This window comes from Leptonotus elevatus, chromosome 1 (genome assembly GCF_054856555.1).
Source record: "Leptonotus elevatus isolate MCC_2025b chromosome 1, RoL_Lele_1.0, whole genome shotgun sequence".
NCBI classification, from domain to species: domain Eukaryota; kingdom Metazoa; phylum Chordata; class Actinopteri; order Syngnathiformes; family Syngnathidae; genus Leptonotus; species Leptonotus elevatus.
In genome coordinates, this window is record NC_141239.1 from 21425153 (window position 1) to 21452119 (window position 26967).

The window sequence follows — 26967 nt, forward strand, 5'->3', positions numbered from 1 at the left end:
TAGAAACAGAACCATGAAACCGACAATGAAGCTCCTCTTTTTTTTCTTTCTTTTCTTTGTCACATACCGGTACTCAAAATTTGACGTCTGCATGTGACCCATCTCAGCCAAGACCAGGGTTACTTTTAAAACGTATTCCATTACAGTTACAAGTTACCTGCTAAAAAAAATGTAGTTAGTAACGTATTCCAAGTACCATGATATTAAAGTAATGTAACTTAATTACTTTGGATTACTCCAACACCAAGTATGCTCATGAAGACAAAATAAGAATAAATATCACCACGATATATATTTCTATACAGTGCGCCCCTGCTATTAGCGGGTGATAGGGACCAGGCAGCCTACTAATAGCAAAAATAATTTTTGATTATAATTAAAATATATGAATAGATGGGTTGATTGATTGGTTGATTCAAGGCCATATGCTGTTTCGAACTGTTACTGAAAGCAACCACACCTCACAGATAGATAGATAGATAGATAGATGTTGCTGGAATGGGGAGAAAATTGGCTTTGCATTTCCAATGGTAGCTTATTTCACCCATGCATGCACTAATACTGATATGAGAATGACCATGCATGATATCAACTACAAAACTTTTCTCCCAGTCACGAGTTTAGCCGTGTTTATTGTGTATGGGCTTTTAAATAGTGAATTGGTGGGAGGGAGATTTGTTCGGAAGGTAACTCACATTATGCCTATGGTTAGCAAGAATCTCAGCGTAACATGCCGCAGGACTCTCAGCTCAAACATTTTCTTTGTTAAAGATAAATCGGTCCTTCAGCAAATTTCCAAACAGTGAATGCCGGTCGCAACTTCCTCCTTTTGTCTGTGAAGCTTTTTAAACGGGTCGCGTGCGGGTGTGTCAGACACGACATCAACACGAACACAAGAGCAGCTCTCTCTCTCTCACTCTGTCTCTCTCGCTCTGTCTCTCATCGTAGAAAATTGTAATCCCCTTTTTTAATAAATGTACCTGTAATCTGATTACATGTTTTTTCCCTGTGCTGTACATGTATTCCGTTACTCCCAAAGCCTGGCCAAGACACGCTATTAGTGACACTTATTAGAGAAATAGGCTCTTTAAGCGCCCAGGTAGGGCTTCTTCTTCTTTTTTTTTCTTTTTTTTTTAAACCATTTTTTTTGGTGAAATAATGTAAAAAAAAAAATCGAACTGTTGCAAGTTCTGGTGTTCGGGTTAGAATCTTGGCCGTGGGCTTCTGTTTTGGAGTTTTCAGATTCTCTCTGTGCTTGCATGGGGTTTTCCCATGGTACTCTGGTAACGACAAAAAAACGGCGTAGAGAATGTCACTGTTTTAAAAACAAAACAAAAAACAAACTGACATACAATGTGCAAAGTCTGACTGTCATTACGATTTATAGTCTATTCAAAGAGAAACTGCTGCGATGTCAGCTCAAAAATTGTAAGATGCAGAGGTCATGTTCTGTTGTCATCCCTGCAGGAAGCTGTCCATTATCACCACTGTTGAAGAAAATAAACGACGTCCTTGGAGAAGCCACATACCCTATTGAGCGTCTGGAGGCCGACCGTCAGCGTACGGCCGAGGCCCTTGTCAAGGAGAAAAGAAGAAAGAGACGCCTGCAGAAGAAAGTTGAAAACGTTTCGCAGTGGAGGCAACCGGAGTGTTGTGTTGTTGAAGAAGGTCAGTTTATGAGGATACATTAGAGTTGCCTTTCTAAAAAAAACTGATTGGTTTACCGTAGCTATCAAGACTTATAGTACGCTTTACACACAACATTTCATGCCTTGTTGAAATTGGTGTGTTTAAGATGGGGCAGCGTTGTCTGGTGTGAGCACTTGGACAGCCATGCTCAATGATCTGCATGACTAATGGCATAGGACAGATTTCACACAATGAAAATGGGGTGGAGCCTGACTCTTGTGACTCGAGGGGGTTGGGGGGGGGCAGAGTATTTTCACTCAAGTAGGCAGCACTTCATACACTACACGGCATTTTAGTAGCATAAAACACAAATACCCCACCACCATGTCGACTGCTTCACAGAGAATTCAAGGACGTGCTACTTTTCAGAAGCTAACTTTGTTAGCTAATGCTAATCTGTGAGTCCAGCAATACTAAGTGCAGCTCTGCTTACCTTTTGACTTTAATATGACAGCGGGCATCGCACCCGTTGGGGATGTGGATGTTTCTGCATGACATGATGTAGACAGTGTATGCCGGATTCCAATCGTCACTTGAAAGTGGCTCTTGAGCTTCACCCAGTCTAGCTAATTATGTCATCTGCAGTTAAACTTGGTGGTGGACAGACACATTTTAAAAACTAGGCAGAGAAAAGATTTATTTGGTTGGTTTGGGTAGGCACTCCACAAGACACCCAACTTTTTTTTTGTATACAAGCCATTAAAAAGTAAATTTTCCTCTTTTTTTTTCTTCCCTTCAAGAGAAAAAAATAAATAAATAAATAAAAATAAAAAGTAAATTTTCCATAATATGTCTCTTGACTCTGTAACGGGTAAACTCACATTATTTCCTCAAAATCAGAACTCGACCAGTATCCCGGAACAAATAGTGTTCGCCTTAAGACGATCTGCTCCAGTGCTTTCATCGTCATGGCAACGCTACTACAAATGTGAAAATGTTTGCTTTATTGTCCAGAACAAGAGGTCTGGGCTAAACACGTCTCTGAGCTTGTGTGTCAGCTACAAGTGCAACGGGACAAACTTGTGCAAGTCCAGGGGAAAGTGACACACACAGAGCTTTTGAATCGCCACTTGGACGACGACATCAGTCTTGTCAAAGCGCAAACTGCCACTCTGAGAAAAACGCTGGACTTGGAAACGGGCATCATCAGTCAAATCAACACAACACAAGCGGAAGTAACATCCAGCTACATTTACGCTTTGTTTCAGTTTTTCAGTTCTTGATATCGATCAATTCTTTCTTCTTTCAAGGCAAACGCGGTGTACTTAAAGACACAGAATGATCTTGTATCGCTTGAGAAGGAGTTGGAGAAGATGGAGCAGGACACCAGGGATGAAAAAATTATCATCTGGAAATACACGGTTGGATATGAAGAATCAGCTGGCAAAGCACTTGTAAGCATCTTGAATCGATCCAACCCAATGTAGATGAAGAGATGTGATTCTCGATGATATAAATGTTTCAGGATAGACAAACTTTAGTCAATTCAAATTTATTGGAGACCTCCACATATTTGTGTTTCCGCATTTTCAACTTTACCCCGTGATGCAAATATTTGTATTGAAACCAATCCTCCGTTATTTTCAGAAACTCATACTTGCCGTTTCTGCGTTTGTGCCAAAACAACAGTATAGCTTTGGTGGCATCTTGATCTAATGGCTAATGCAACAATTTCAAGTGCTTTAAGGAGATTCATTTAGTAGTTGTAAAAGTATTCCTTTGCCGCCAAATTGTGGAATTACTCGTGGTAATTACTGTAGCAGGAGTTCACTGTATATGTTTTTTGTTTTTTTTTCACAGTTGAAAACAGCTCTGTGTTCTCTGTGGAATGGAAATCCATAGTACAGCTTTCGTAACCATGGGAATGGGGGCGGAGCTAGGGCATGTGACAAAGCGAGAGGCTACTCAGCATTTCCAGCGTAATGACCCAGTCCCTCTAGTGGTTTTTCCAACCCCTATTGTCGTAGTTATCTTTCCAAATCTAGCAACTTTTTGTGGCGTTCTTGAAGACTCTGTCTTGCTGCAGATGGACGGCGCATCAGTGGCTAATTCTAACATCAGAATTTGGCCAAATCCAGATTTACTGTACTTGGTTGTTTAATTTCACACTTGATGAGTGGCCAGGCACTCTGAAGACCCAACAATTTGTATACAAACAATTACAATCTCAGTTTCCCATAACATGTCCCCTTAAAGTAAATTAAAACAACATTAAAAAGTCAAAGTCCAAAAAGTTGCTTTGTTGTGATTGCTTGTTTTTCGTAAGCCGTCTTACTTTGGCTTTCACATCCTTTCCTCGACCGTGTTTTTAATTCACTTACCTTCAAAACAATTTGTCACCTCAGAGAAGAGTTAAACCACTTGGAAACGCTTGAAAAAAGCCTCTGCGCTGAAATTGCGGAATGCCGAGAAAGTGGTCGCGCAAGCGGAGGAAGAGTGTGCATCCGTGACCCGGCGTTTGCCTCAAATGACGGCATCGAAGATGGCAGACAATAATCAGGTGTCTTATTGTGTGCAGTGGAACCTCCAAAGTTGTAGCGCGGTGTGTAGTGGTTTGCACGTCTTCCTCACAGTTCGGATTTCAGATTTTGGTTCTAGCCCTCCTGTGTGAAATTTGCACGCTTTCTCCCACGAAGGCTGTGCAACTTTAAGCAAGTAAATACATATTTTGAGGAACTAATTAGAATTCCACAATCAAGTTAAATGTTTTATTTGGCTTTTTTGTTGTATTTTTTTTGTATAGTGCACCACAACTACACTAGATCCAAGTATGAAGCCCAAAAGGGGTTGCATTCAATTTTGGAGCTTCCATTGTATTAGTGGGGAAACTCAAAAGATTTTCATGTTTTTCTTTTTCTAATTTGCAGATTGCACAGTTAAAATACAAAATTCAGGTGGAAATACAACCCAGTAAAAAACTAGTTTTTCGAAATTGAGAAGACTGTAAGCACTGTCATGATAACGCCCCTGTAGTGACATTGCACATTCATTTTAGGATGTTTATTTTCCAAGTTTTATTACTGCTGTACTTTGAAATAATTCCCACTAAGACAAGACTTTGTTGTGCTTGCCTTGTCTAAACACGTTGTTTGAAACACCCACAGAAACTTAATGGAGAAGCAGAGGTTGTCCTGCAGAGAAGAGCAGCTTCGGTCGAAGCGCAACACGCTTGCTTGTGCCTGTCAAGAGAACGCAGAGCTTGAAAACAAAAGTTGAAGACTTGAACCCTCAACTAGCCAAAAGGTACATCACAAAGTGGAAAGTTAGATAGCATTCTCTGAATTTTGAGGTGATATAGACACTCAATTAACACATCTACAAAATGGAGAAAATTGTATCCAAAAAATCCTGCCTTTTTTTGTTTAACACTATAGAATAGGAGTGATTCAACTGCACTGCATAATTATGAGAAATCTTCTATTAAATTGCTGTACTTCTTTAGCTATGTGAAATGGTCAAAATACCTTTCTGCATGATGTAGTGATGTTGTAAATGACATTGAAGAAAAAATACATGAATAAACATGTTAAATTAATGTCAGTGACTGTGCCAATCGAAAGTGAGCATTTCATATTTGTATTGCTTTTTTTTTTTTAATAGCTCCTATGCTTGATCTGGTTTTCCAGTGCACCTAATGTTGTTGTCTAAAATTCAAATTTGAACTAGACAGTTGAACTACACCGTCAACATATTGAAGTGAAGACTAAAAGCAGTCACAAAATACTACAGCAATGATATGATTCTAAATAAACCATCATTTTTTATTTTTAGATGAAAATTCTTTGTTTTGACCGCCTGAAGTCCATAAGCACTCAAATCTGAGTTTCCTCCCTGAAGATACTTTTTGCCTGGCCTTATGATCCAAGTAATAAAAATGATGGTTGTATTTGAAATTATGTCTCTTATCCAAACACTCCTTGAGCCCCAGGAAAGGAAAGTACTGCTGCATCAAATGGCTGCAATTGGTAAAGACAACTTTTTTGTGTATGAAACGTTTTAATTTAAAGCAAAAAGTTGCCACTTAAACCACATTTGATAGTTTTATTTCAAATCCATGAGGCAAAAATCGTAAAACCTCCGCACCTAACTGTATGTGTTCACCCTCCATCTAGCCAGACGGCACCGAGGCAAATGTGCGAGGAAAGGAAGCGGATGCTCCATAAGGTTGCCGCCATTGACGAGCAATGGGGAAAAAGCCCGCCGGCAAGTCACCCGAATTGAGGCCCAGCACAACGTCACTCGGGCAGAGCTTAAGCAGCGGCAGCGGCTCACCTTCACGGAAGAACGGCGGGTCAGGGTCAGTGGACGCATTGCCCCGTAACCTGTTATACATTTCGTGCGTGAGTGTCGAGGGAAATTCAGCACTCTCTTGTGGATTCCTTTCTTTATTCCTTACAGGGAGAAATGGAAATGCTACAAAATGAGCTGACGGGTCAGATGACTGTGCTGGAAGAACTTAAGGTAATGGCACTGGGAAAATATACAAATGGTAATGGTCAAGTCTTCTGCTGGTCTCTGTTTAAAACCTAAATTAAAATGTTTGTGACTTCACTTGGAAAATGTCCACTCAAGCTCCAGGCACCAAATGCATATATGATTTGTAGTGGTTTGACCACCACGCTTGTATTTATTCCATCCGTGTCAGTGTGTAAACATTAGCGACGCCAAACAAGCTCAAATCTTGTCAACCAAAAACTTCAGGCTGACTTTGAGGAGGCGTCTGCAGCCACGAAAGCTCTGGAAGCACAAGTTGAGGTGCTGCAACAGCTACACCAACCACAAACTTTTAATAAAATAACAATCATTGACTCAGAGTGTTCTTGTGACTGTAGAATGTCAAGAAGTTGACACAGCAAGCCGAGCAGACGCAGCGGGGAGCACATGGAAACTCTCGCTGGACTGGGAAGAGATGAAGAACTGAAACGTGGCCAACTGACAGCTGCCGAGGTGAAGAAAGATGCGTCTCACACTTGCTCAAGTGGGCCAATTCTGTAGCGTTTGTTGATGAGAAAGTGAGTGACAACTATTCTTATGTATATTCTTTGTGTACAGGAGCTCCAGTCTGCAACGACAAGGCGATATGACAACATAATTGGCAGGATTGGTGACCTTACAAAGAAGTGCGAACAATAAAAAGATGCTTCGGATACAATGGAAGAAAATGTTGGATGCATGTCTGAAGCAATGGCAAAACTCCAGTAAGTAGAAGATGGAAACTAATAACATGGGCTACGTTCACACTGCAGGTCTTAATGCTTGATTCCGATTGTTTTGGGTGAAATCCGATTGTTTTGAGTAAGCGTTCACTTTACTTATTAATTGTGACCTCATTCTGGTCTGCTGTGTGGACGTAATGCATCCCCAAAGTGACCCACATGCGCAGAAGAAGATACGTCACTCACAACCCTGTGTTTCCGGAAGTAAATACGTATGCTCCAGCGTGTCTTTTATAAGTCCGTTGTCGGGGCTCATATTTTTACCATCTCATATCTACAGAGGAGTGATGCAGGAGGAGGTAGAAATAATATTTGGAGACCTCTCCTTTTTTTCCCCTCCCTAACGATGGCGTCACTGCCCCGCGTATTAAATGAGCCGTCTGCGTGGCTAAATGACTAATATCACTACCACAAATGTCATCTTTATACTTCATGTTTCAAGTGGGATTAAATTAAAGTCAAATATAAAGTCGCAACTGCGCATATTGGACTTTTGATGACGTTGAGGTCGGGTATATGCGACCTGGCCGTTCAGACTGCGGTTATTGCAAAAATTCGGATACATATCCGCTCTAGGACCACATATGAAAGTGACCCAGGTCGGATATGAAAAAATCGGAATTGAACATAAAAAAGTCAGGTACAGGTTGCATTTGCAAAAAAAATCCGATCTGGCCTGCAGTGTGAACGTAGCCATGTTGTTGGCCCCTCTGTTGCATCCTTACAAATTGTAGGGGTTTTCCAAAGCAAGAACTAACATAAGCTAGCCAAGCTATCTGATTTCCGTCTTCTCAAAGAAGAGTGTTGTTAACATCCCTGCCAAATTATAATAATAAAAAAAATTGCCAATTACATTAAATGAAGCTTCGAAATTGTGAAAAAAAAATCAAGTTACTTTCTCCACTCTTAAACTCTCTGGGTGTGCCTGCTGTGTGCTGAAGCCACGCCCCTCAACTGTGATCTGTCAATCAAATACCACTACTAAGACCGAGAAAAATGGATGCCACTTTGCTAATATATCCCGTCGGGTTACTTTTCCATGCTATGACGAGTCGCTCCAAAGCGTCACACTAGCTCAGAGTCACTGTCTACACATTGGCTGTCAACGTCTAATTCCCCCCCCCCCCCCCCCCCCTCTATCCATCTTCTCTCTGTGACGTGCATACACTCAGGGCTGACAATCAGACACTCTAAAGCAGCCAAATCAGCGGACTATCCGAAGGGAAGATGCACTTTCAGAGTCTAGCCATGGCTAAATATCCTATTGTTTTTGAATAGGGATGCTCAATAACACTTTTTTTTCAGACCAGTACCAGTATGAGTACTCAACTCATGAGTAGTCACAGATACCAATACCAAAATAAAAATACAATTTCAAAAATGAAAAAAATGAAAAACAATGACATATCATTTTCAAAAAAGACCCCAATATCACAATATAGCATTTCCCTTAAAATTGCATGAAATTAATGGCAATTTTCTATTCATCTAACTTCTAGCTACTGATTGTAAAACGGCCATAAGAGGGCGGCCACTGTCATGAGTACCGATACCTTAAAATAAGGCCGGTATCGGTAACAGTAATAATAATAATAATAGTAACAATAATAATGATGATTATAATAATAATAATAATATTAGATTTTATTTAACACATGCATATCACAGGCAACAATAAAAGCAATGGAAGCACAGAGTAGATAAAATTGTCAATTAAAAATCAGTTAAAAAAAAAAAATACAGTATAACAACAACAACAAAATAAAAATCAGCCAGGAAATTTTTTTTTTGTAAAAAAAATAAAGAAAGAAAAAAGAAAGGTTTTGAGTCCTTTTAACGACTCGCCCATCCTTAGTTTTGAAGGATATATGACTAAAGCCTAGTTAGCTGAGGTCAAACCTTAAATGAGTACCATCTACAAACATTCATAATTCCAGGCGTTATCGTGTAAAGTCAAACCAAAAATTATTTACGTTTTTTTTTTTTATGGTATTAGGCACAAACCAAGCAAGCAAAAAAAATTTTTTTTATTGAAACCTGGAACATGGCTGAACTATCAGAAGTCAAACTTTAAATCATTTTAAATTCTAGTCTTCTGTTCAATCAGGCCAGTCACCTGACTTTAAGTGTCCACTGTCCTTGATACCTGACACATCCTTGATTTTTTTGTAAGCATTTATTATTCGATGCAAAAGCGAAAGTGCCACAATGGCTTTCATTCTGGAACACACTTAACATTTCATGCTATATTTTTCCCATCAGGGCTTCTTTCTACATGGAGGAGTTCAAAAGGGACTCAGCTGCTGCCATAATGAGCACCTTGCGTTCGGATATACAAAACAGCCAACAACGAAGGCGGCGAGCCACGCCGAGGCACAGCGCACACATCGCGGCGAGAATCAACTAAACTCAAAAAAAACAAGGTGACGCAACATCACGCTGACAATTAAGCACATGACGTATAGTGTCAAATACTGACAGGACCCCCCCCCCCCCCAAAAATACAACAACAAACAAACACTGTTTGTTTGTGGATTTGCACATTGCTCGTTACAATGCTTCCCCCTCAAGATGCAGACAAAAGAGCTGTGGGCAATTAAAGCTACAAGCCATGGTCAATCTTGTTTAAGTGCTTTTCCCACAAATGACAACTCACAGTTGTTATAGTCTTTTGTCTGGATGTATTTGATGATGCGTGTCGCAGGGAGATGCCGCGAGCCTCGCGCTGCTTGTTACCTGTGGGCCGACACTGCTTCGGGATAAACATATAATTTGGATTTGGGATTTAAAGACGGCGGGAATTGCGAGAGGAAGCCCTGTTCATTGTAAGGTTTTCATCTGCAGGATTATCAGCCCCATCCAGAGCCCTCTTTGCTGATGGGGGTTTCACATGGCTTATCTAATGTGAAATCGCCATGTGGTATATAGTTTCATTAAACGGTGATCAAGAATGCATTAGTTCAAAACAAGAAAAGGCAATGGAGCTTAAGCCGGCACGCATCCAAGTGCAGCAACTTTAAGGAAGTTGTTGGTGTGAGACAATTTAAGAATTAGAAGTCGCACAGACACAACTCCCATTAGCCAGATAAGAGTTAGCCAAGCAAAGAAAAGGCTTTCGTCTTCGCACTTGACAAAATTTGATGCCACAACAATAGTCCCCGGCAAATACAAAGATGAGAGTCGGCCGCGAGAAGTAAATTGGTTACTTTAATCACACAGACTCAAATAAAGCACATGTGATATCTACATTAGCATTTTAACCTCTAGTTGCATATAAAAATAATCATCCATCCATTTTCCATAGCGCTTTTCTTCATTAGGAGTTGTGGGTGAGCTGCATCCGATCCCAGCTGTCTTTCGGGTGACAGACGCTGTACATCCTGGAACACACACAATCATAGAAATGTATAGTTGATCTTTAAAAAAAAAAAGAAAGAAAAAAACCCTAAACTAACTAAAGGGGCAGCCAACCCAAAACTTTTCACTACAATCATATTCTATGTAGCCCCACTCATCAATATGAATTGAACAGCAATCAATTTGAAAATTTTATATTGGGGGACTGGCAACCAGTTCAGGATGTACCCCGACTACTGCCCAAAGCCAGCTGGGATAGGCTCCAGCACCACCGCGACCCTTGTGAGGAATAAGCGGTTCAGAAAATGGATGGCCGGATGGATGTTAATTTTTAATTGTTTGAGTTAATTTAAAGTTCCTTTAACGCCACAATTTTTTTTTTTAAATGCATGATTCATGACTACCCCTTACTTGGAAAGCTTGTACTGGGGGAATTCCAGTCGCAACGCAGCAAGCATGTCCACGTTAAAATTTAGCAGTAATAAATTTAATAATAATGCATATGTTTGTGGAGACTGGGGTCAAGTTGTATTTGACAATTTAAAAAATGGGCAGAATTTCACAAGTTACTTCATGTTAAAGATGAGCTCTTATTATATAAAAACAAAATTGCACTGAGCTGTCACCGACGTCTTACAAATGCAATGCTGCCATTATCCAATTATGCCATCTCGCGGCAGAAAAATGACCTCAACACAAATCAATATCACACTCATTTTTTTACAGTACAGTATATATTTGTAATTTTAACTCGAATTATGAATTATTATGAAATGACTGTATCAATGACTAAAAGATGCAGCCATATTTCTATTACTTTAACATTTATTTCCACTTTTATGTTAGCAAGAGTATGAAAACTTAGAAAAAATATGTATTGATATAAAAATTAGCAATTAATTGTGAGTTAACTATTGAATTCATGTGATTAATTACGATTACAAATTTTAATCGCCTGACACCTCTAGTTTTTTTTTTGTTTTTCATTTTTGAGGAGGTGGGGGGCAGGATTTTCTGTATCAAAAGTACAAGTGGTACACATACTTGGCATCGGTATCAGTGACTACTCAAGAATTGAGTGCTTTTACTGTTATCGGTCTGAATAAAAGTGGTATCGAACATTTCAAATTTAAAATGAAACTCAACTTTTCTGGAAAATGACACTTCCTAAGAATTCAAACTATCATCATGTGTGACCTCATGCGAGATGTCAGAAATTCCCATGAGACTTCAGCTCAGTGACCATCCAAAGGATTTGTGTTTTGCATTTTCTTGTTGTTTTTTGTTTGTTTTGTTTTTTTGGTAAAGGGTACTAGTTACAGTATAGTAAAGGAAAATTGTGAGACAGGGAGTCCTCAAGTTACGAACGAGTTCCGTTCCTACCCAAATTTCCTCGTAAGTTGGATTTCAACATTTAAGTCGAAATTTACATCAAAATACTTTGGATAAAAATAATAATGAAATGCATTGAAATTAAAATAAATAAATAAGATGCCGTACTTACCATTACTGCTCGGAGGTGGGTGGAAAAGCCAAAGATACTCTGCCTGTTCAGTGCAATCATTCAATTTACCAACGAAAATAGTAGTCTTTAACGACGAGCATGATGTCACGTCACTGTCTGGCATCTTCAAATGGTGAGTGGTTTTACTTAAGTTTAGTTGTACAGCATTTAATTTAATTGCACAGTGTTTAATTTCTACTTTATGCTTGTGTGTGACAGGTCAGCGTATTAAAAAGTAACTTAAAACATTGCCTGTAGAGATAGTAAAGGTTTTATGATGAGCCTGCAACCAATTAATAAGTTGAAATGACTTCTTATGGGAAATGTTTTTATTGTAACAAGCCCAACTTTGAAGCCCAACCTGCGTCACAGAATGCATCGTGTTCCACTTTGGAGGTTCCACTTCATTTTCCTCGCTCCTTAATGCGCATATTTCGGTATTAGCAAGTAAACAATGCAAACTGCAGACGCTATCAGTTTCTTATGCGCAACCAAGTGTAATTTGTCCCATTTACATTTCACAACAGCGTCAGATGGGCTTTGTCAGAGCTGCACGGAGTAATTAAACCCAAAATCAATGGCAGGCATTTGTCATGTTTACAGGCCCCCTTTCTGCTGGGTTCAACTCATCACTGTTGTGCTGTTTGCTTTTTACTATAGGGGGACACACTCCATTATGTCTCCAGGTAGACTTGAAATATTTAGCGGAAACACGTAGACAGACGCCACACTTGAGAGGTTTTCTGCATTGCTGTTCATTTATACTTAATTAGCAGTACATTATCTCTGTATTGTAGACAAACTCGATATGGCAAAACCTCAAATATGATCATACTTGCCGTCGTCGTATGTGTATGGTCTACTTGTCTAATGTGCATCACATATTTGCACACATTTGCATCTGGGCTGTGCATTGTGCTGCCTCGGCAAGTTTTCAACTCGCATCAAGTGAACTCAGGCAGTGTATTTCTTATCTTAGACAAAAAAAAAGCAAAAACATCAGTTCATGTTTTCTTTTCTCTCTCTTCTAGTGTGCTATTCTTACTTTGGTCTGACATTCCCCACCCCATAGTAAATAATTGGCTTAAACTGTTGCCATCGTAAAATCTTGAACTTTGTATGCAAAACAGTCGGACATTCCTAACTGCCTTACAAAAGAGGCAAAAAAAAAAAAAGACAGCTGAAATAAAGTAAAACTACTCAACCTTTAAAGTCACATAATAGAGATCGATCAGTAGGTGTTTGCTGAGCAACACTGTTACCAAGTGGCCTTTTATAGGTATTGCTGATATAAAAAATAAATAAATGGAAGACTGGAAAAGAAAAAAGACACATTTGTGTTAAGTCTTACAATTTTTTTTGGTGTTAGGTCATATGTAATGAAGGAAGATAATTTTGGTTGAAGCACGTGGTTGTTGACATTTTGGCATTGCTCTCAACTCTTTGCACTCTCCTACTATATATTTTCGTTAGATTACATCCCGCTTTTAGGAAATGGTACTTCATTTATATAGCGCTTGCAAGGCCCTCAAAGCGCTTTACATTCGACTACTCATGATGGGTTCAGTATCTTGCTCAAGGATACTTTGACGGGGTCACAATGGCATGGGATCGAACCCGCAACCTCTAAGTTGGGAGAAGATCACTCCACGCCGCCCCATTGTACATTGATTATTTATTCAAATTCCTTGAACATTATTATTCAGTCATCCATTTTATTTTATTTTATTTTTTTATTTTTTATTATTATTAAAAAAAATTAAGAGCTCAGTATTGTTCATTCGGTAATGTCATCATCATTGCTTTTTATTTATTTTTATTATTATTTTGTATGTGGGTGAGTATGTGTATGTGCGTGCGTGCGTGCGTGCGTGTGAGTGTGTGTGTATTCGTTAGTTCATCAAATACCTATTAAAAAAATCCCATACCGTTCACCTAAACCGAACACCGCCGTCAGGAGACCCGAGGAAGGACCAAAGAAAGGAAAGTGAAATCCAGCACAGTCATCCATTTTATGAGCACTTGACCTCATTAAACTCACCTGGAGCCAATCCCAGCTGAGTTTGGGTGCAAGATGGGCTCCACACTGGTTGCTAGCAAATTGTAGGGCACATGTATATAACCATTCACACTCATGTTCACTCCATTTAGAGTATTCACGTAATCTAACATGCACATTTCAGCGATAGCGCATACAAGCATGGGGAGAATTTACAAACTCCACACAGGCCCAAATCAAAATTTGAACCCTGAACCATTCTGACGGAGGCAGACGTGCTATTAGTTCACTTTGCTTCCATCAAACTAAATATTTAATCTAATTATCCCCTCCAAAAACACATGACTGCTACCTCTTAACCAGCTGAAATCTAAGTATGACAAATGAATACTTGTATACTTTCATTTGAATCTGTGTAGGATGCACTTCAAGTTGCACTGAGGGAAAACGAGGGTCTTCACAAGCTCCTCATGGAAGCCGAACAAGAGGCCGTACGTGTGTTGAGTGGCAAAAACCATGTGCAGAGATCTTTTGGTTTCTTACACACAGGTTCGTTTTCTTTACGTTAGGTTACCCCAGTGTTTTTTTTCTGTTGTATTTTGTAACGATTGTATGGACCACAGGGGATACGTTAGTGGTCCAACTGATATATTTGTGTGCAGATCACAGTTTATACTTAAAGTTGTATTTTTTGTTGGTTCATTGTAGCTAAATTGGCTTTTAAGATGGTGTCATTTAGGTGTGTTTGTGTGTTATTTGGTACATCCTAAAATAACATTAAAAGATGTCTTGATGTAGACAAGTGCTTCTCTCCTGTTTAATCTTTATAGTTTCTGACACTATTTAACCGGAATGGAATTGCACTTGACAGCTTTAATGTCACAGCGAGGCTGTGCTCTCCCTGCAATGAGAAAATACATATTTTTTGTTCCAAAAAACTGACTAATACCTTTACTTGAGTAATTCCTCATCTAACTGCATGAATGTTATCAAGTGCAAAATGCATGCAAAAATAAAATCCTGTGGACAGGATTTTCCACGCTCGTGATCAAAGCCTGATTTCCTTTTACTCCGGCTTCAGCCCTCCACCGTTTTTGTTTGTCTCCACTCGACACTCTTACAACACAAGCCCCTTGGCTTCTTTGCTATATTCCTAAATTTATTTTTTTTGTGTGTGTGTGTGTTTTTTTTTAACAAGCTTATGCCAACATGTAGATTCAGACCTATCCTGTTTAATCAAATTTACATCCTCGCAGACTCGTTACGTTTGGGCTGTTTTACTAACATTTGATCGCCAGAATTTCATGCCACAGTTATGAATGTACAGACTGCACTGCCTTTAATTGATTTGTTCTTGACTTGAGGCGCTTCTTGTGAAACAGCCTTTACCGTTGTTGGGATCAGAAAATCAGCACCTCGCATTCATCTCTTTGATATTCAGCAGAACGATGCAGTGAAAATAAAACAGCATCCCAGCAACATTGAGTGCCATCAAGGTGAACCGTTGTAAATGAACCATTATGTTGTCACAATACGACAAATTAACATTGGACAAACACCGACAAGTAACAACGGAGGCTCGACAAGAAAATTTACAATTCAGAAATGTCTGCTTTATAAAGGCATGATTTGCGTGCAGCTATTTGCAGGGAATAGGCAACGAGGCCTGCTGTAAAAAGTGAAAGTCTGTCAGTGTTTGACGCCCACCCAGAAAGGTTTGAAATTGCCTAACGTTGCCACAGGATAGCAGCCTTATTATTAATTTTATCAGACAAGTCTATGGCCTGACTAAATGATGCTCGTCCCCTTAGTTCAACACAGTTGCTTGGCATCAAGATGCCACCATATTGGGCTAAAGCAATATTTCTATATATGACATGGTAATTGCCAGCAGATTGGTGGGTTTTTTTAATAAGGGAAGGTAGGTTCCCCAAAATAACCGTTTCTACGAGCGCAACCACAATTTGTTTACTGAGCTAACAGATAATTGCAGTACATATTTGTATAAAAACCCTTGTTGGCCATGAATAATATTTTTTTGTATCTATTTTTTTTAGTTAATTGATGATTCTGATCAAAACATTTTTTAATTTACATCCCTTTATTGAAAAACAGGACACGCGGAAACCACAAAGACAAATTGGTTATGATTACTGGCTTAGTTCATAACATCTGTCAGGCAATCTGCAAAAAGTTTAATATTTGTTTGCAAATGTCTTACTTTGATCCAACTCAAAGATAAACGGTCTACTTTCATGGAGGACTACAGAAATTGGACAATATGTACCGATGAGTGGCTGAAATTCCGAGGATTCTGACTATTTGAAGTTAAACATGGAATTTCACAAAACAACTTTCTAATTGAATCAAAAAGTGACTTTTCACTTTTTTTTTCCCAAATAGTGGCCATACCTCTCATAAACGCCACACCCACTCAGATAGACGCCTCCCCTAAATTTTCACACACAAAGATCAAATAGTTAACTGATTAATCGGTCTGGCCATTCCACTGTTGCAAACCAAAACAGCAGTTCTAAAGCATATAAGCAGTCACTCAGATGAATTAATAAAATGGAGACTTAAAGACTTTTTTTTTTATCTTAAAAATATGCCAGCCCGTATCTTCATTTGAGTGAATAAACAACTTGGCTACTATCTGTGTAAATTCTGTGCCTTACTCGGCTATGACCATCGGGGGCACTGTTGATTCTGTCTCAACAAGTTTGCTGTTAAAGGGGAAGTCACTCCCCAAAAAATGTCTTGACAATAATATGTTATGTATGCAGCCCCACTAGTCTAAATACGATATTCTAGTTAGTTAATTTTACGTTAGTGGAATATGAGTTAAGCAACAAAATCGAGTTGTTTTTAACAATGTCGGAAGGCGGACATTTTGCCACTTCTTGTCGCGTAAAAATGACATCATAGTTGCTCAGAAAACAGGTGATTGGTCGTTGCCTAAGCCCTGAGCAACTCTGATGTCATCTTCAGTCGACAGCAAGTGGCAAAATGGCCGCCGCCTGAGATGGATAAAAACGGCTGGATTTTTGCTGCATAACTAATTTCAATCAAATACCTGTCCCTATTGTGACTTCTCATCGAAATAAATTAGTATACAATGGCTCCTATTAAAAATAATAAAAAATTGAGCATGATAGCATGGCTTTGTTACTTTGTTTTTTAATAAGGTACTCTAATCAGCCTCCATGTTATTGCCTTTCATGAAGGAGCTGATGACTTCGCTAATTCACTTCACTTCCCAGCATTGGAGGACACATTGCCAGGTGATGATAAGCTTTTTGTCGAAAGAGTAAAGGTGCGGGTGTGGGGTTGCGATGTCATCAATCACAATGGGAAACCTCTTTTTGCGTGAAACCGTGTTCAAATAATAAAGCAAGCAGCGTGCCTTTCCAAGAGGCTGGGAATAATTTCTGCCTTCGGTGGGGGGTTCATGGCTCCGTGTGTACGTGTAAAATATGTCTTGAGGGGATTGGTATAAAGTTAAACTGGGTGAAGTAGAAATATTTTACTCATCAGCTTTGCAGTCACAGAGTTTGCCTCAGCTAGAACAAAACTGCTGAAGCATTTAGAGAAAATTAACCCCCCATCCTGGCAGCCAGATGTGACTGGATTCTGATGAGTGCACACGAGTGGGCAGAGAAACCAAGAGACTGTGAAATTCCTGTCAGGCCCGTGTACTGCAGAATGGGCTATTGACTGCTTTCTCTATTCCCCTCCATCATTCTTCTTGAACACTGCCATTAATTTCCTCTCCCTGCCTTACCAATTCCTTTTCTCTGCCTTCTCTCCCCCTAGCTCTCTTTGTTGCAGAAGAGGATGCACAAAGCTTTGGTGAAATACTTCAGACAACGCAGCCTCGGCGGCGAGGCTGAACTGGACCGCTGCCAGGCTCTTTGTCGAGAAGCCGAGCAGAAAATAAAAGCAGCCCAGGTACAGTATTTGTATGTCTGCATGTCAAGTAAAGTGCAAACTGTCACCATTCACTACAAAGTGATTCAACTTTTTTGCTCAGACAAGGATTTTCTACTGGATCATATCCTCAGTGTCACTCAATGAAAAAAAAAAAAAAAAAAAAAAATATATATATATATATATATATATATATATATATATATATAAAGGGTTCTCAGTATACAACATTTCAAGATTACAAATGGAAGGCAATGACTTAGTTTGCACAGCACAATGTCATAACGTGGCACAAGAATGAAAGCATACTCAGTTAGCGTTGCACTTAGTATTTTTCATTCGATTGTTTACAATTTATGGCCTAGACGTGTTCCAAATTGCATACAAATTCCGGTTACGTATCCCCTCAATTTCCAGTGGCTGCCAGAACTGTCATTCAGTGCACATCTACAGTAACCCCCTCCATTGTGGGGGTTACGTTCAAGATCTCGCCACATGTGAGAATCCGCCACATAGAAATACCTCATGTAAATACACCCTGAGCATGTTTTTATGGCATTTATAAATTTCTTAACACCATTTTCAAACAATACAAATACTTTTAAATTTACATAATATGTGAAGAGAGCAGGTGCAATAGACAACAAAAATATTCTACAAACAATATTTAAAAAATATATATATAAATATGTATGTGTAGAGGATGGGTTTACTGTACTTCGGGTTTCGACCTTACCTACCCCACTTTGGATTGTAAAGAGAAAAGATGATTGACGTTGCTTTGCGTCAACAACCTTGGATTAGGAATGTTTTGCGTAGATGAATGATGATGAAAGTGTACTTTCAGTGAACCAAATCTGTATGCACGTCAAATTCAAATGGCAAAAGTCACCATTTAACCGTGAATTATGCTGATTTTAATTTAAAATAGAAATGCCTTACTTTGGTGAAATCATCATTTTATCCTGCTAGTTATTGTTGCAAATGTAAAGGAAGAAAAATGTATGTGAATGTCAGCTTCACATTTTAGATTTAGAGCATGAAATCAAATGTGTGACGACAACATACAGCAATTGCGCTAAACCACTTTTATTGTCGTGTGCTTTTGTTTTTATGGAAGAGAAAGTTAAGTCAAACATGTTCTTTACAATTATCTGATGAATATTGTGTTTGTGAAATATGAGTTCAGCAGCAAAATCCAATGACATCACAGTTGCTCAGGGCTCAGGTAATGACCAATCACAGCTCACCTGTTTTCTGAGTTTGGTCATATGACATTCACAAACTGAGCCGTGATTGGTCATTACCCGAGCCTTGAGCAACTGTGATGTCATTTTAAGTCAGCAACAAGTGGCAAAATGGCCGTCCACTGAGATGGATATAAACAGGTGGATTTTGCGGCTTATTTCATATTCCACAAACGCAATATTAATCGGAATACAATTTTTAGACTAGTGGAGTTACATAGAACATATTATTGTTAAGACATTTTAAGTGTTTTGAGCTTGGGTATAGTCATCATTGCATAATTTTTAGGCGTACTGTATATTTCTGAACAAGAGGTGGAAGTACTAACAAAACCTGATACAAAATGAACCTCACTTAAAAAAAATTGTTTTTATTGAGTTTGCATTTCCATTCTTACTGGACTGTTGGGAAATTTAAAAATACTAATTGTCGTTTTTGGCTGCTTAAATACACAACAAGAAAAAACCCAAACTTCTAAATCTTGTCTCAAAGTAAAATAAAACACAGCCATGATCACTCCTGTGTAAATGCTGAAAGCCGCATCATCTCTTAGATGGAGGACGTGCCCATGCCCGAGTATGTGGCAGAACACAGGCCAGATTCAAATAATGAGCTTGATGACTTTTCTCCAACCAAGTCTATATTTATTGTGACCGGCTGAGATAAATTACTCCCATAACTGCAGGCCTCAACCCAAATATACACTAAACTGAGTATTAACAACATCCTTTTGGATCATTCTTTACATACAACCCAATTTTTGTCCGATTGTTTCCCTTGCATCATTGACCCTTCTCCACTCCGTCCACTCGGTCCTCGGACGAGCGACCGATACGGGGCAGATGATGCTGAGTCTGCTTGGGTGCTTATGCCGCTTGACCTCGCGCGTCGGACATAAGCTCGCGTTACATTAAAATGGGACTTTTTTTGGCAGCCGAACAGCCCTCCGCCTCTCATGCGGACGAGTAAGCTGCAGATTCCGCAAGGTTGAGACGTAAGGATCTTCAATTAGAGCGTAATCAGCGTCTCATCTGCGCCGCGATGTGCGCTGAGGTCACAGCGGGCAGAGGGACAATGATGAATCATTTTGTCCGACGTTACTGCAGAGCCAGGTAGCGTGCGAGTATGAGGGGAAAGACCCACTCTTAACTGAACCTCTTAATAGCCACAAAAGGCAGATTCAATTGCTTTGCTGTTTCTCATCAAAAGTGAGCTGATCTACCAGATATTTGCTAACACAATGATTTGATTAGAGCTTTTCCATCTTGTGAAAATACTATCAAGTGGGTTTCCTTCCCACACAAATTACACACACTCCTCAGACTGCTGACATGCTTTTTGATGGCTCCGGTCCGGACATTACAGAGGGTAGCCATGTCTCATTGGCCTAGCCCCCGAACACACACACACACGTACACACGTACACACACCCTACCCCCGGCACATCACACAGCTCGAGGCGGGGTGGGGAGGAGCTATCAGCGGGCTGCAGAGTGTGAAGGACAAAAGAGCCGGTGTATTCAAGCGCACCGCACCGTCACCCGTCACAGCTCAGCGCAGGAGCCATCAGAGCAGGCAGGACTCACTTTAGCTCCTTGTGTGAAGTGGCCAAGCCTCCCCAAAAAAGCAGAAAAATGGAAGGACTGTCAGAATATTAAGAATTGGACAGAGATGGTAATAGCTTCTAATTGAGTGCGACATGAATTAGCTACGTCATTTGCCAGTTTTGAAGTAAGAAATCAATAGAAGCAGACTGAATCCTACTGGGGCTCTTACGGATCCATCATGTCCACTTGACCCCGCTGGCTAGGCCAGGCCGCAAGAAGGTCAGGCTACGGCGAGCTCGATGCGGTTTTGCTGGAAAGTAGCTTGAAGGGAAAGGATGCTGGCAAACCTCAGGGGCTGGAGATGTGCTGGTGGTTATGTGGAGTGAAGTGGGGAGGGGAATGCAGCGGGCTGTCAGCCCTGCTACACTACAGCCGGAACTGGCAGTTCAGCTTTGTGTTGCGTGGGGTTTACACCAGGGATGGCATAATTGACAATGGCTAACAGTGGAGAGCAGCGGCGAGCCTTGTTGAATGGCCGGTAATGATTGGAGCAGACGCCCACCGGCCCAGTCCCGGGGGACAGTAATCCAAGATCCTGTTTCTGATATAATTGTTAGTCAGAGAATTTCTGCATGGCCGCGCCGGCTCACATTCCCAAGCTGGTTGACAGTGCCAGGCAGTTTAATAGAAAAACTGCATGCTGAGAACAGAAGAGCAGTGAACCTGCACTTGGTTGACCATGAGTCTCTTTATCCTTTTTATCCCAAAACACACTCTCATTCGTTTTAATTATAGGGGTGTCAGGCGATTAAATTCTGTTCATCGCAATTAATTGCATGACTTCAATAGTTAACTCACGATTAATCGCAAATTGTATCTGTTCTAAATGTACAATAAAAGTTTAGCGGGGAGAAAATGTTAAATAGAAATATGGCTGTATCTTTTAGTCATTGATGCAGTAATGTCATAATAATTCATAAAATTTAGTTAAAATTAAAAAGATGCACTGTTACGTAAAAAAACCAAGTTTGATATTGATTTGTGTTGAGATAATTTTTCTGCCACTAGATGGCATAATTGAATATGTAAGACGGTGGTGGCATTGCATTTTTCTTTTCATAAGACCAATATTCATTTTTAACATGAAGTAATTTGTGAAATTCTATTCTGCACATTTTTTAAATTGTAAAATATAACTTGACCCGTCTCCACAAATGTATGACAAAACTTTGAAAATCCCAGTGCAGCTCCAGATAAAAGTCGGCCAGCTACAAGAAAAATAAATGTTCAAAATTAAATCAATATATAAATTAATTTATTTATTATTAATAATAATAATAATAATTAGGGGTGTCAGGCAATGACATTTTTAATCATAATTAATCGCATGACTTTAAGTTAACGATTAATCACAAATTTCATGTCTGTTCTAAATGTACAATAAAATGTAAAAATTTTCATACTCTTGTTAACATAAAAGTAAAAAAAATATCTTTAACTAATACAAATATGGCTGCATGTTTTAGTCATTTATACAGTAATGTCATAATGATTCATGAAATCAATCAAAAAAGATCAATTTTATTTTTCAATAAAAAAAAACCGAGTGTGATATTGATTTGTGTTGAGGTCATTTTTCTGCCACTAGATGACATAATTGCATTTGTAAGCCATTGGTGATTTTTCTTTTCATATTAAGAGCACAAAGTAACTTGACCCCAGTGTCCACAAATGTATGCATATTATTACATTTATTAATGCAAAATTTAGACGAGGACGTGTCTGCTGTATTGCGACTGGAATTCCCCCAGTACAAGCTTTCCAAGTGGGGGCGCTTAAGAAAGATCGCGCGTTAAGAAAGATTAGTGGCGTTAAAGGAACTTTAAATTAACTCACTAATTTTGACACCCCTGGTTAAAATTTTTGCTTTCATGTTTCAAAACAGGTGGCGCTGTCACAGGAAATTGAGCTCATCTCTGCGTTCCAAGCATCCATCACCACTCATGACCCGAGCAAACAATCCAGCGTGGACAAGTAGATGTCTTCAGCTCGGGACATTCACCTGTACCAGACAACTTACTTACCCTCACACGCTTCACTATCTTCCTCGCCCCCTCCTCTTTTACTCGCTGCAGATCCATAACAATGAAACAGGTGACTTTCATGCTGCTGTCAGGACTGATCTAATTTTAGCTGGGTGAATGATTGCAATTGGCTTTGCCTCATCAGATAATTAATCTATGTCACCATTAATTGGAAAAGAGAATAATTACAGGCCGTGTTGACAGAAATTCTACGCTTCTCCAGATTCCGAGATCTAATTACAACTAGCGAAAGACGGTGACCTTAACTAGCACTTAGCACACCTTGACCACCGCGTGAGGATCCGCGCGCGTGTGATTCAGAGATGGCGTTTTGGTTCTCGATAAGAACCGCGACGCTCTCCGCCACTCGGAGAGCTGTCTCCCTCAATCACTTTTCAATATTCAATCTTAATTTTGTGGAAGTTTAGCATTTTCAATGAGCTGGAGATGAATGATTAATGAATAAATTTGAATGCTTCATTTTGTCCACGGATCATTAGTTAAGTCCTTTGTGGGAAGGACCTGAGAAAGGAGTGAAAATTATTGAGACATTAGCCCCAAGCAATCCAGGGGTAAATAGTGTGCACAAAAGGATGTTGCTTCTGCACTATGGGAAGAAAAGAAAAAAGCCTGGGGAAACATTATTTCAAATTGAAATATTAACTGAATTGCATTCAAAAATCAATATTTTTTTTCCCGTCACCCAGCATCATGCTGATGATGCATGCTCCATTTTAAAAGTTCAATGTTCCTGAATAAATAATACATGCCAAAACGCAAACCGAGCCATTAAATATTTACATCCATCAAAATAGGAATGATAAATAATGAAAATGATGCATGAATACAAATTCGTTTTGATGGTTGTTGGAAATCTGCCGCTTTCAGGATCGCTTAGGAATACATGTTGCTCCCATTGTGTCTGTCTGTGGGAGCCTAATAGAGATACTGTTGTTGGTTTTGTGCTGCAGATGTGCTCATGCTACCAGACCGGTCTGCTGGTGGCAACAGAAGGGGGCAGTATGGACACAACATCCTCACGCCCATTGACAGCGCTGTTAGTAGCTTAAAACGCTTCAATAACAAGAAAAAGGTCATTGTTGTCATTGGGAAAAATTTGGGTTGAAACGAAGTTTAGGTTGTCTTCATGAACTTTAACTTGGCCTGCATAGAATCCCTAACAATGACCTCTAATAATCGTTACTAGTAGTACATTGACAAATGATCCGTCGGGAAATGGATGAATCATTTGTTTATATTGCTTCATATTTTCCTGGTTGATCCTAGCTGGCTTCTTATGAAAGGAGGACTCCGGCCTGGACTAGTCGCTAGTCAATCACAAGGCACATATAGATACAGACATCATGATTAACATCAACAAATGATATTTACTGCATTTCCTTAATTAATATGACTCAGTAATTAGTCACAAGATGCATAATCCACTTAAGATATATAAACACTTCTCCCTAAATAGACCCCTCCCATCTCATCTGGGAAAAAGCATAGCGAGACAATTTTTTACTTGATAAGCCCATTTGTACATTGTTGCTAACCAAAACCGCAGCATCTACCCGGGCAGGTCTCACTGATAGACTGCTGACAAATGCAACTTGAACTGGACAATTGCGAGCAAAATATAGTTAGCTATTCTGACCTGCAACGGTAAACCTGCGACCTCTGGTGTTCTTATCAGGAAACAACATTTTTCTGGCTCCGCCTTATTTTTTTTTATTGATCCACAAGTAACATGGTGTGATTGTCGAGGAAGAAGTAGATTGCGCTGGATTGGATGGGCTGTTGCTATATTATATTAAAACAAAGAGAGGAAGCGGGTGCGAAATAAAGGAGAAAGTGTGGATATTTAAGAGGCTGTTGGCAACGATTGCCCCATTCATTGACTGCAATTCATTTCGGGGACAGAGACTCTGCATGCTTTGCTTTTTAGCAATATATACAATTCTTTAATAATAGATGATGACACTTTGTTTATATTCTTTGCGAGTCACCTGAATGATTGGAAGTTGCAACCAGCTGTCATCAATATAAAGTGTACACACCGAAATGTTGCTATAATAACACTGATGTGGACGCTCCAAAAATTTACAGTATTTGCGCTTTGCAGTTTTTTGTGACAATGATGCCGAAATCTCACTGCGGGCTTCTATTCTGTGATATATCGAAGTGTTTCTTTCGCTCGGTTTCTATAGCGGCATCCGTTCTTAAAAAAAAAAAAAAATCTGATTTACAGGCAGCATTTCAGCGTGGCGCCACCATGCAGGCGACGGGCCCGTTTCGCGCCGATTCACCCCAGCGATCGCTTTTAGTCATCAGCGGCAAGCCATGTGAATCGGAGCGTGGCTCTCAGGCTAACGAAAACTCTCTGCTTTGAGGTCTTTTTGAAAACAGGGAAATGGAGGTGTCCTCTCTGACCAGGCCGTCTTTTGTTCCCGAGCCAGACAGCACAGTTGAGCCACCGAGGCGACGGAGAACTGGGAAAGAATGTGAGTGGAGAAGAGATTTGCCACTGTGTCTAAAATATCAATGAGAGAGATGCTGACAAAGTTTTGAGGGTACACAAGCGACAAGACAAATGTATACAGTATAACCATGTATTCTAGGAATGGGCATAACAAGCAGTCATTGAATCAAGAGATATTCTCATTACATTAAAATGTAAATTTTAAAACAACTATAAATATTTGTTTACCCTTAGTATACCAAGGAAATTTTGTCAAATTTGACTTAATAAGTCAGTTTGTAGATGGCACTTTTTTGGATTACTTGAAAAAGCTTAAAAAATATCAAATTATACCCCAAATTTCTATTATATATATATAGATACAGATATATATGTATATACTTTGTGTGTGTTGCCCTGCAGGTTTTTACAGATTTCCACAAAAAGACAAAATAATATATATATATATATATATATATATATATATATATATATACATCCATCCATCCATTTTCTTAACCGCCTGTCCTCACACGGGGCGGGGGTGCTGGAGTCTATCCCAGCTGGCTTCGGGCAGTAGCTGGGCACACCGTGAACTGGTTGCCAGCCAATCGCATATATATATATATATATATATATATATATATATATATATATATATATATATATATATATATATATATATATATATATATATATATATATATATAAACGTGATTTTTTTTTTCTCAAGAGATTTAGCATGTTTAAAGATAATTGCTGACAACGTGGGAACTACGCATAGATATACTGAATATAACTATTTTCAGAGACAAGCACCCATTTTTATGCTAGGGCAAGTCTACTTTACCGTGTTTGGGAATTTGGTAGACCGTACTACACCTCAACAGGCTTTCCCGGCGTATTCTATTGCACACCCACCCGCGCATCTGGCAATTTGGTGCAAAAAGTAGATTTTAGACTAGCTAAAAGGAGGTCTAAATGGTGGTGCAGGTGGTGTAATGCGATTTTGGTGGATTTGATTGAGACGGGACAGACAGATTTTGAGCTCTGCGGACGTGTGTGGGGAGTGTCATTGTATTCATGAATATGACAACAGCATTGCTCTGAATCACTGTAGAAATCAATTGAACAATTCATTATCTTCTTAAAAATACTCTAATAGCAACCCCTGATCGCACACGGATGCATGATCAGGGTGGAAGGCGGTCTCTGATTGCCCCTCCACAGCGGCCAATTTTACATCAAGTGTTGATGTTCTTGCAATTCCTTTTAAAAGGACAGTGTGCTGAATTTTTGGATTTTTCAATGTTCATTCATTTTAAAACCCCACTCTTAATTTCAATAATATGCAAAAACACATGTACTATAACATCAACGGACATTTTTATAAAATATAATCATAGGTCTAGTAATAGCTAATCATATTATATAGATCACGCCGTGCCTTAGAGGAGACTATGTTTCGGCGGCCAACTTTCTGCTACAGATACCCGAAGGAGAAGAACTTCGACATCGTAGTATTTGGTGGTAGGCTTGCGAAGTGTGGTCTGTCTGAGGCACCGTAGTACGCGCTTCGAACTTCGGTCATTGCATTCTATTAGTTCTCTACTAGATGGCTCTAAATTCGACGTACTGTCTCTTTAAATAAATGTACTTTGCGCGAACCCGAGAATGTGATTACACAATCTGAGGCACGCATCTGAAGAAGGTTGGCCATATTTGTTCTCCAACTACAGCAACTACACTAGGTGAAAATATGTAGGAAGTTCCCACAAGTTGCTTTTCCAACATTACGCCCGCTCTTCACTGATTGGTTCTTTCCACTGTCTGGTCAAGTTTGTCCCGCCTTAAAAATGTGTTTCAAGACGACCGTGGTTTTCAGTTGAAATTACACATAAACCAAGAATACATGAAACACCTTGTCTGAAA

At 39.4% G+C, this 26967-nt stretch overlaps 1 protein-coding gene across 17 annotated transcripts in view; it reads left to right on the plus strand.

Moving 5' to 3' along the window:
- Positions 1-26967, plus strand: part of klhl14 (kelch-like family member 14) — a 61832-nt gene that overhangs the window by 3635 nt on the left and 31230 nt on the right. For 9 of the 17 annotated variants that reach the window (XM_086083662.1, XM_086083735.1, XM_086083627.1 and 6 more), the window contains 13 exons: positions 1468-1668; positions 2644-2864; positions 2940-3083; positions 4794-4932; positions 5802-5986; positions 6088-6150; positions 6335-6444; positions 6522-6636; positions 6742-6887; positions 9168-9328; positions 14185-14314; positions 17582-17716; positions 22436-25078. In XM_086083662.1, coding sequence (XP_085939788.1) covers positions 25077-25078 — 2 coding nt within the window. In that variant the 5' untranslated portion in view covers positions 1468-1668; positions 2644-2864; positions 2940-3083; ... (8 more) ...; positions 17582-17716; positions 22436-25076. Of the gene's footprint in view, positions 1-1467; positions 1669-2643; positions 2865-2939; positions 3084-4793; positions 4933-5801; positions 5987-6087; positions 6151-6334; positions 6445-6521; positions 6668-6741; positions 6888-9167; positions 9329-14184; positions 14315-16992; positions 17050-17581; positions 17717-22435; positions 25079-26967 lie in introns of all 17 variants that reach the window. The other 8 variants (XM_086083637.1, XM_086083652.1, XM_086083753.1 and 5 more) reach the window with 8 other exon arrangements.